Source organism: Aristolochia californica, unplaced genomic scaffold (assembly GCF_029961685.1).
Source record: "Aristolochia californica isolate CCGP_79_NKW_82.1479 unplaced genomic scaffold, dmAriCali1.0.hap1 SCAF_5, whole genome shotgun sequence".
In the NCBI taxonomy this organism is placed as follows: Eukaryota; Viridiplantae; Streptophyta; class Magnoliopsida; order Piperales; family Aristolochiaceae; genus Aristolochia; species Aristolochia californica.
In genome coordinates this window covers 5,766,109-5,777,766 of record NW_027182214.1, presented here as the reverse complement: position 1 = coordinate 5,777,766, position 11,658 = coordinate 5,766,109, and the positions used below count along the sequence as shown (strand labels likewise).

The 11,658-nt window shown below is 35.5% G+C and overlaps 1 protein-coding gene and 1 pseudogene across 1 annotated transcript; one reads left to right on the top strand and one right to left on the bottom strand.

Moving 5' to 3' along the window:
* Positions 1 to 6,789: 6,789 nt before the first annotated feature.
* Positions 6,790 to 9,259, bottom strand: LOC137965156 (protein IQ-DOMAIN 33-like; annotated as a pseudogene).
* A 395-nt stretch (positions 9,260 to 9,654) lies between these two features.
* On the top strand, positions 9,655 to 10,293 carry LOC137965155 (agamous-like MADS-box protein AGL15). The gene has a single exon (XM_068811539.1). It carries the CDS (start codon positions 9,655 to 9,657, stop codon positions 10,291 to 10,293), a length of 639 nt encoding a protein of 212 aa, XP_068667640.1.
* Positions 10,294 to 11,658: the final 1,365 nt, after the last annotated feature.

Here is an 11,658-nt window from a genome sequence, read left to right as displayed (position 1 = left end):
TATTTATTACATGTTTTTAATTTATTAATAATTTTTAGTAATAATTAGTTATTTAACATAATTTATCAATGTAAATGATAAAAATTACTTAATTTTATAATATCCGTATTTTTAATTTTTTAATAGCTTAATTCTCTCTCACAAATTTAAAATCAAATATATTGTTAAAATCCTTAATTTATATAAATACAAAAGAGGTTATTTTACATAAAACTACTCTGATAGATTTAATTTTAATAAGATAAACTAAGATAAATATTAAATTTTTTAAACTAATAAATAAATATGTTAGATTAAGATTTTTTAATTTAATTAAATATATAAATTAAGAGTACCAAGAGTTCTTTCTAGTGTACGAAAGCGTAAAATTCACAAAAGCACTTTGAATCAAAAGGCACATGCAGATAAAAATAAAATTTTAGTTTATTTTAGATAGTTTGAATTGTTTAGAATAAAATTTTTTAGTTGGAAAAGACTTATGGGATTACATTGATGGACAAATCACTGCTCCGAACCTACATCCACTGACTTCATCGAAGAACATAAGAAGTGGTTGACTGAAAATGCAAAAATTATCACTTGGATCAACAACTCCGTGGATCCGTCTATCAATTTGCAACTTTTGAAGTATGTGACTGCAAAAGAAATATGAGACTATTTGGAAACTCTGTATGAACAGACAAACTTTGCCAAAATGTATCAGATTGAGAAAGAACTACGGTCCGCTAAGCAAGGTGATCGTATAATTCAAGAATTCTCTTCCTTTATGACACCTCTGTGGGATCAACTATATATGATGGATCCACCCTCCTTTCGAAAGCTCCCTAAATATAGCAGAGCATGTGATGATCGCAAGCTTACTGATTTTCTTATGGCTCTTTGCAGTGATTTTGAGCTGATAAGAGGATCTATGATCCATAGAGCTCTGCTACCCACCTTGTCTGCAACTGTATCTGAATTGTTGGCTGAAGAAACATGGTTGAGGTCTTTGGGTGGGCTTTCTTCCAGTAAAACATCATCACCTGATATGTCACAGGTACTTGTTTCTAGAACACACTCTCATACTCGTCAGCCATCAGGGGGCATACTTGGTTCTGGAACACACTCTCATACTCATCAGTCATTAGGGAAGCCTAAAGTGCCAGTTCCACAAGATGAATATTCCTATTGTCATGGTAAAGGTCATTGGAAACACCAATGCCCCTCATTGCAAAGCAACAATAAAAATCAAGGCAATTTCAAACCTACACAACATCATGCCTCTAGTCATCAACATCAAGGCCATTTCAAATCTGCACCACATCATACATTTAGTTGTCCACCACCACATAGAGGTTTTCGTCCATCTGCTACCATTGGTTCTTTGGATTATTCAGATGCACCTTCTGCACCAGCTCCCCCCAGCATTCTACGCCTGATCTCTCATCATTAGATGCCGAGCTCACTCGCATTCTTGGCAAGTCATTTGCTCCCAGTACTCAATTTGCATCCCATGCAGGTATGTCTTGTTTGGCTGGCTCCAGTGACACTCACAAATGAATCTTAGATTCTGGAGCCACACACCATATGACACCCCATTTGTCTCTTTGACATGATTGTGTTAAGCCTTCTCACCCAGTTAACATCCAAGCTGCTAATGGCTCTCCCATGCTACTAGCCTCGGTTGGAATTGTCACTCACCCTACTTGGTCTTTGTCTGATGTTTTCTATGTTCCCCATCTAGTTGTTAACCTTCTTTCAATTGGCAAACTTACTGATTTAGGTCTTACCGTTACCTTTGCTTCTGATCATTGTCTTATACAGGATCGCAAGTTTGGGAGGCAGATTGGGATAGGCCATAGAGAAGGTGGTCTTTACTTGCTTGATGACTTAAAATTGCCAATATCTCTGTAGGTGTCTAGTTTGCTAGTTCAATCCATGTTGCAAGATTTACTTTCTATAAATAATCCTTTTTACTTATGGCATACTCGTTTAGGACATGTTTCTGCTTCTCGTTTATAGTTTATGATCATACACAATATGTTGGATTCTACTATTAAATATTCCCCTCTTAGTGATTGTGTTGGTTGTAATCTTGGCAAACAATGCCATTTACCTTTTACATTAAGTCACTCAGTTACTTCTTCTCCTTTTGATCTTGTTCACTTTGATGTTTGGGCCCTGCACCTGTACCCACTAAAGGTGGGGTTCGCTTTTATGCATTGCTTGTCGATGATTTCACTCGTTTCTCTTGGATATTTCTTATGCATCAAAAATCAGATTTTTATTCTATTTATGTTCAATTTTGTGCTATGGTGCGAACCCATTTTTCCACTCACATTAAATTTTTCGCTTTGATTCGGGTGGTGAATATGTCATATTTATTGAATGATTTTCCGAAGTCTGAGGGCACTATTCATCAGTTGTCTTGTCCTTATACACCTCAGCAGAATGGTGTTACAGAACGTAAACATCATCATCTTGTTGAAACCGCTTGCTCTTGACTGCTCCATGCCTCTATCCCTTCTGAATTTTTGGGGGAAGCCCTTCATACTGCCACATATTTGATTAATCGTATTCCTTCATTTGTTTCTGGCAGTATCTCCCCTTTTGAAGGGTTGTATGGTGTTCGTCCTACCTATGAACACTTGCGTGTCTTTCGTTGTGCATGCTTTGTCTAATTACCCCCTTCCTATCGCACTAAATTGTTTGCCAAATCTGCATTATGTGTGTTTCTTGGTTATGGTTTTGGTCAAAAAGGATACCGATGTTACCATCCTGAGTTTAGTAGACTTTTTGTTTTTCGCAATGTTAAGTTCTTGGAACAGGTCTGTTACTTTCGGATTCCCTTGTCTACTCCTGGTTTGAATGATACAGAATTGTTACACATTGATCCCTTTTTATCTGATGAGCCCAATGATGACGAGTTAATGACTCACCGTCCGTCCACTGATTCACCCCTCCGTCCGGAGGTTTCCTCTAGTCTACCTTCACAACAGTCACATGCAGGCACTGACTTACCTTCTCCCATGGCGTCTCTCCCTCTCGACTCTCTGGACTCTGGTGATCCACATCTTGCCACCCCTCACGTTTCCACTCGTGTCCGACGTCCCCCTCAGAGGTATTGTCCATCTTCATATTTGTTCTCTTCCCTCGATTTGACCTTTTTGTCTAAGATTCACTCTTTAGTTGAGCCTAAGTCATACAAGGAAGTTGCATCCGATGCAAATTGGCGACAAGCCATTTAATGATGAGCTCACTGCCCTACACCAAATAGGTACCTGGGAGTTGGTTCAACTTCCTCCAGGTAAGCATGCTATTGGTTGTAAATGGATTTTCAAAATCAAAACTCAATCTGATGGAACACTTGAGCGATACAAAGCTCAGTTAGTTGCTAAAGGATTCTCACAAACTAAAGGCTTTGATTATGATGAGACTTTTGCTCCTGTTGCTCAAATGAAGACCATTCGTACCTTGATTTCTATTGCAGCAGTTCAAAAATGGCATCTTCATCAACTGGATATTAAAAATGCTATTTTAAATTGTGATTTGACCGAGGAGGTATATATGCGGCTACCACCAGTCCTTCCTCATCCCGTTGGTTATGTTTGCCGTCTTCGACGGGCTTTATATGGTCTCAAATAGGCTCCTCGCGCTTGGTTTGCGAAGTTCAGTTCCTCCATGATTCGTCTTGGCTTTGTTGCTTCAAACTATGATTCTGCCATGTTCATTCGTAAAAGTGTTGTGGGGCATATTGTGGTCCTTCTATATGTTGATGATATGATTGTGACTGGTGATGATGAAGATGACATTGTAGACCTTAAACAACAACTTCATTCTCTCTTTGAAATGAAGGATCTTGGATATTTACGGTATTTTTTGGGTATTGAAGTTGCCTATTCTCTAGAAGGTTATATTTTGTCTCAATCAAAATACATCTCTGAAGTGATCAGTCGAGCAGGATTGACAGATGATCGGATTATGGACTCTCCCATTGAAGTCAATCATCGCCTTAGCCCTACAGATGGTGAATTGTTGTCTGATGTTACCCGATACAGAGAGGTAGTTGGGTCCCTGGTTTACTTGACGGTCACCTGTCCTAATATTACCTATGTTGTTCATGTGGTTAGTCAGTTTGCTTCTGCCCCTCGTACCACTCATTGGACAGTTGTTCTCCATATCTTACGTTACTTACGTGGCACTGTGCATCATGACTTACTTTTGTCTTCCACCTCTGATTTGGTTCTCACTGGTTATTCTGATGCTGGCTGGGCTGGTGATCCGACAGATCAAAATCGACTACTGGGTATTGTATCTTCCTTGGTAATTCTTTGGTGGCTTGGAAGAGTACGAAAATATCCATTGTCTCTCGCTCTTCTGCCGAGGTAGAATATCGGGCTATGGCAACCACTGCTGCTGAGTTAATTTGATTTCGCCGCTTACTTGAAGAACTTGGCTTTCCTCAACTGTCTGCTACCCCTATGTTTTGTGATAATCAAAGTGCCATTCAGATTGTCAAGAATCCTGTTTTTCATGAGCGTATGAAACATATTGAAATTGATTGTCATTTTGTGCGGCATCACTGTTTACATGGCTCTCTCACCTTGCCCCATGTTTCCTCCACATCTCAACTTGCTGATGTCTTCACCAAATCGCATACAACTCCTTGTTTTCATCATCTCATAAGCAAACTTATGGTATTTGCCCCTTCATAAGTTTGACGGGGGGTGTTAATGTAAATATGTGTATGTAAAGGGGCATACTTGTCTTTTTCGTTTGTCCAAGGGTATACTTGTAAATTCCCCTTTTCCTCTTCCTTTTCGAATAGGGTTTCTGATGAATCCATCAGCTACTTTATATTTTTCGAGATTCTGAGTTTCATAAGGAAAGACTCTCTGAAATCAGAGAGATTTACATGATTTGTTTAAAATAAAATTATTTAAACATGTTTCAAAATAATAAATAATTTTAACATGTTTTTAATTTAATAATAATTTTTATAAATATTTAGTTACTTAACATAATTTATCAATATAAATGATAAAAATTAATTAATTTTACAATATCCGCATTTTTAGTTTTTTAATAGCCAAATTCTCTCTCACAAATTTGAAATCAAATAAATTGTTAAAATCCTAAATTTATATAAATAAAAAAGAGGTTATTTTACATAAAGTTACTATGATAGATTTAATTTTTATAAGATAAACTAAGATAAATTTTAACTTTTTTAAACTAATAAATAAATACATTAAATTTAGATTTTTTAATTTAATTAAATATATAAATTAAGAGTACCGAGAGTTCTTTCTAGAGTACGAAAGCGTAAAATTCATAAAAGCACTTTGAATCAAAAGGCACATGCAGATAAAAATAAAATCTTCGTTTATTTTAGATAGTTTGATTTGTTTAAAATAAAATAATTTTAACCTGTTTCAAATTAAAAAATAATATTAACATGTTTTTAATTTATTAATAATTTTTATAAATAATTAGTTACTTAACATAATTTATCAATATAAATAATAAAAATTAATTAATTTTATAATATCCGTATTTTTAATTTTTTCATAGCTAAATTCTCTCTCACAAATTTGAAATCAAATAAATTGTTAAAATCCTTAATTTATATAAATAAAAAAGTCGTTATTTTACATAAAATTACTCTGATAAATTTAATTTTTATAAGATAAACTTAGTTAAATTTAAAATTTTTTAAACTAATAAATAAATTTATTAAATTATGATTTTTTTAATTTAATTAAATATATAAATTAAGAGTACCGAGAGTTCTCTCTAGCGTACAAAAGCGTAAAATTCACAAAAGCACTTTGAATCAAAAGGCACATGCAGATAAAAATAAAATCTTAGTTTATTTTAGATAGTTTCATTTGTTTAAAATAAATTTTTTTTAACATGTTTTAAATTAATAAATAATTTTTACTAGTTTTTAATTTATTAATAATTTTTATAAATAATTAGTTATTTAACTTAATTTATCAATATAAATGATAAAAATTACAAAATTTTTAATATCCGTATTTTTAATTTTTTATTAGTTAAATTCTCTCTCACAAATTTTAAATATAATAAATTTTTAAAATCCTTAATTTTTAAAAATAAAAAAGAGGTTATTTTACATAAAATTACTCTGATAGATTTAAATCTTATAAGATAAATTGAGATAAATTTTAATTTTTAAAAACTAATAAATAAATACATTAAATTAAGATTTTTTAATTTAATAAAATATATAAATTAAGAGTACCGAGAGTTCTATCTGGCGTATGAAAGAGTAACATTCACAAAAGCACTTTGAATGAAAAGGCAGATGCAGATAAAAATAAAATCTTAGTTTATTTTAGATAGTTTAATTTGTTTAAAATAAAATAATTTTAATATGTTTTAAATTAATAAATAATTTTAACATGTTTTTAATTTATTAATATTTTTTATAAATAATTAGTTATTTAACATAATTTATCAATATAAATGCTAAAATATACTTAATTTTTCAATTTCATTATTTTTAATTTTAAGAGTATATGACCATCTTAGGCGCTCGTCCACACAATTAATCTTAGGATTTCACTGTGAATAGTTCGTGAAAGAACCCAAAAGTCTCCAAGAAATGGTAAATGCAGATGGTTTCTACTTATTTAAACAGACCTTTCTCAAGATTCAATCCCCCATCATTTCGTATTAAAGGGTAAGAAGCACTGGTTAGCAATTCTTCCTTCCTTGAATTAACTTCTTAAGCTCAATAATTTTAACATCTATCAGTAAATGGAGAACTAAAGAGATCTAGTTTGCTTCTGTCCTGAGATGCATCAACATAAGTCCAGACATATCTTATACACTGATTAATAACTGATTTCCAGGAAAGCAGATGAAGGGACTCACCAACAACATGTTTTGTCATAATCTTTCATGGAGAGTCAGTGAGTATACTGTATTAAGTGATATTGACTTCAGTAGAGACACTCCAGCAACCATTCGATGCAAATATAAGTTTGTCAAAGTATAATATGTGAGAACCAAGGAGTGCAGCTACTGTACCTTGGTTGGCGCTGTTGTGTGTTGGCAACTTGGCACTGTCTTTCGTCTTGACACAGTTCTTGCTGCTTTGAGCCTGTTTGTACAGTGGTCCATGTCCATCATTACTGGTTTCTCCATTTACTATCACACCATCCAGTCCAACTGTTATTTCATTGGATCCGCAGCTCTCCTTTTCTTCTCCTCCCACATCATCTTTCTTCTTGGTATTGAATGAAGCTTGATGACTGTAGTGAGTTGCTTCTTAGATCTTCAACAGAGGATTCTGGCTGGCAGGTTGCCATCCACCTCTCTAACCAGCTCCATCCCCAAGTTGGGTTGCCTGGAGTCTGATTGGGCTTGTTTCTTTTTGGATGTACAGGTTCTTAGCTGTCAACAAGTAGAACATTTGGATACTTGAGTCTTTACTCCGAACATACAGGAATTAGAGTCGATAAGTCGAAAATAAACAGATCAGTGTCCTTGAGAAACCTAGACTTACCTGTTGTGAAAATGCATAAGCCAATGCTCTCTCACGCCTTGTTGTTGCCTCCTGCCTGTGTTGGATTCTTAACTTTGCTATATTGCTACTCACTGTGCTGTCGTTCCATTCTTCCTTTGCATGGCATCATTCAAGGTGAACAATTTTTCTAAAAATTCAATTTTCTTTTCGTTCATTTGTTTTTGACAATCACGCTAGTCTGAGTTGAAATACCAATTCCAAACAAGTTATATAATTCTATCAGCTTTCAAGTATTTTACCATCTGCTATTCTGGGCCTTAAATCTATTAGATTGAACTAACTCTTACTCAATTGGTCATCTTCTCCTACCTGTTAATTTATTACGTATTGGATATAAATAAAAAAATTCTATTAGACAGAACTATTCGATGGAGACAATTCCAAGTTATGGCTACTTCTAGAGTGGCAATTTCAAAAGTACCATCAGCTTACCTATCGGCAGTTCCTATCTGTTAGATCCCAATATATGTGTTGACAACTTGTTTATATGCCTACTACAGAAATCAGATTTCTCATTTCCTAGTATGATTGCTTATGTTATGAGTTCACTTCAATTTACCCAAGTATTATTTAAGAGGAATAGAGACTGAACTTTTCATAATTAAATGATAGTTTTATATGTGGTTCGACAAAATTTTGATGTCATACTATGAAATATACATGCAGAACTTTCCCTTTAAGGTCTCAAGCAGGCAGTGTAGTTTCAATTTACATGTACACGTCAGTTTCAAGTGAGAAGAGTTGGCATGTGTAATACCTTCTGCTTGGAGATTTGGGTTTTGGACTTCTGATGTACTCGAGGATGAAAAGGGGCAGTTTCTTGTATTTTTCAGTTGAAGCACCAGTTTCGACTTCAACTGATGTGCCTCCAGACTCGGTGAATGGTTTGCTTTCTTCACTACTCTCCCTTTTACAGAACCCTCTGGTTTCTTGGAACTGACGCCTGGCCTGATAGAAAGACAGCAGCAAAATGGCTTTTCAGAATCACCCAAGTAAAGTCACTAAAAAGAAACCCTTGACTTGAAAATCCAACAAGATCAGTTAGCCTCATTGTGGATAGGTGAAACTCTGAAAGTCTTGAGTCAGCCACTTCTTAAGGGCATGCCTCTTGATGTTAGACCATCAGAATTTCTTTTCCAAGAGGCTATTTCTTTCAGCATGACTGTCAACCAATTGCCCAATTTAAGAATCATGCTGCATAATTTCTATTGGATTACATCATTTATGATGCTAATACCTAGATGGCTTTTGTAGCTATTAGTAGATACAATGTTTAGGAAGCATAAGCAAACCAGAATGCCGACTGGATAACTATAGCTGCATCATCTTTCTGTGAGCATCATGCTTGGTTGACGTCTTCTCTTTCTGTAATTTGTTCTTCATAAGATTCAGACTGTATTTCTTGATGAATTTCTTCATCCTTTATTGGCTCTGTTGTGAGTTGCCTCGGAACTCCTTACAGAAGCAGAATCCTCCTCTGCAAGAACTGAATTTACTTCGTCCACTCCCAACTCTTCTTGTCCATCGCAATGCTCTTAATCTGCTAAAATCAAATAAATATCACTCTATTTAACATAAAAATGTGCCAAGTAACAAAGTCTACAATGTCAGAAAATCTTCAGTCATATGAAGACAAAAACTACAGAAACAGGACAAATGCTCCAAAAGTTCGGTATAGACCTCACAGTTAGAAACAGCCGGAAGATTAAATTCTTGACTCATTTTCGTAAGATTTACCGGGCAAAACTACACAAAAATGCGACTCTTCTTACAGCCATACGGTTTAACTTGCTGAAACCGTTGTATTTCAAAACCGTTGTGTCTGTTAGGACAGCAAAGATGATAATTACCTGGATTCAGTTTATGCCCCGAGATTACGATTACAACCCTGAGATTATTAAAACCAAATCTCTTGTGCAAGATCCCGTCAGTTATTATCCGGATTTTATCAACGGTTTCAAGCTACTGCAAGACAACTCATTTCCTACTGCCTTCCTAGATTTTTTATCACACAAAATATATGAAATAAACGGTAAAGAAATCAGTTGATCTGCTATGTTATTTCTTTAACAGAGAGAAATTTTCAGCGAGAGCAGAGAAAGAAAAAAAGTTAAAGAATGGGGATGGGAAAGAGAAAGCTGGAGATGAAGAAGATTGAGAATCGACAAGCTTTGCAAGTCACCTTCTCCAAGCGGAAGAAGGGACTGTTCAAGAAAGCTGAGCAACTCTCCCTTCTAACCGGCGCTTCCGTCTTCGTCGTTGCCTTCTCTCCCGCCGGCAGGCCCTTTGTCTTCGGAGACGAGGGTTTGTTGCAGCGCTATCTCGAAGGCGAGACGAACATCCCAAAGGCGGTGGAAGACGAAGATCCCTTTGTCTCCTTGGACAACATCGACTTGGAGCAATGCACCCTTGATGAGCTCGAGCTTTTGATCGCCAATATGCAAGAGGAAGAAGCCACGATACTGGAGCTCGCGGACGAATTGAATGCGACCATGCCGGCCTCTGGGCAGCAGTTGACGTTGGAGGCTGCACCTGCTGCTGTAATTGACGGAGTGGAGGCTACCCAACTGCATCAGGATCTTGAGATATTTCTTATGGACACCGAAGAAGAAGGAAATACCTCGTCCGAGATTTCGCTACCATCGGAAGATTTCTTTAATGATTTGCCGCCACTGGATGTCTCCGACGAAGATTTCATTAATGATTTGCCGCCACTGGATGTCTCCGACTACTACCTGGATTCATTCCTGCGTTGATGTTGGGTTTTTTTAATTTTTATACTGTTTGGTTGCTCACCATTTCTGGGTTCTGGCACTGTATTTTTGGTGTTTCACACATTTGGTTTTTTATTCCGTAGAGAGATGATTATACCTTGTTCTAATTAATTTACACTCAAAACTCTCTTTGGGATTGAATAATAATTCTTGCTCATTTTCACCATTTACTTCTTCTTCACTGCATTCATGGCTGCTTGTGTATTGGGAGTGGGTGTAGGTTTCTGTAAATCTCTTGCCCGTCTGGAGACTAAGAAGAGATGTAAATTAGTTTATATTTTTCTTAAATCAAAGGTAGAAGACGATTATTAACCCTAAAACCTGTCCAAAAACCTAAAGTACAACACTAGAAATTGAATCAAAATGGACAACAGAATTAATCGACCTATCTTTCACAAATTAAAACTAGTATAGGTACTGGGAAAGATTAATCTTGCTGACTAATAACTTGTGGACAGTCCTCTTCTACATAATTGCTCATTTTATTCATTTTATTCACTTTAGGTCGAACAAATGAAGATTAATTAATCTTTATGCATTTCTTAGTAGTGGTGTTGACGTGTCTAGGCAACACATGTATCACTACAGTGTCTATGTATTCATTAACTAGTTGACCAGAAGAAATCATGTAGCCATCCTTGAATTTCATGGATTTGGCACGATGGGCACCTCACCATCGCAGTTGTAAATAATTGACGTTTTTCTCATTTCAAACGTGTTAGAAAATATACCATAAATTGCTGAAAAGATAGGAGATAGAGTTTCCATCATCCTGACATCAAACTTGACAAATGGTTAATTAGTGGTTGCATTAGTCTAGAAAAACAAATGTCATTCTAAAGTAAACCAAGGGTCATATTGTTATTTCATTAAAACCTTTTTATTTTGAAAGACTATATTTCAATCTATTTCTAGCTATATATCCATATTATCTAATCTAATATATACGTTAATGGAACAGGGGTCAAGTTTTTCTCATAAACTGGCTGAGATGGCAAATGCTCCCTGCCCCCTCAGCCACTTAAACAAACGGGAGTCGAAAGATAAGAGGAAGAGAAGCTCATAGAGAAAATCGATATCGTTAGACGGAAATCCATATTTTGGCACTAGCTTCCTCCAAGAATCTCATTGCATGTCCAAAGGTGAATGAGGATTTTTACAGTAGAACGCTCTATGGAGGAGCAAATTAAGATAAAGACATCTCATGACATCAGTAATCCTCAATCCCCTTTAATTCTGGTATCATATGCCAAATATTTTGCTAGCTACTAGGATTTTTTTGATCGAGGCGCGCAGTCAAGCAAGCTCGAGCAATTCGACTCTTGCCTAATTGCTGCCAAGACTTTA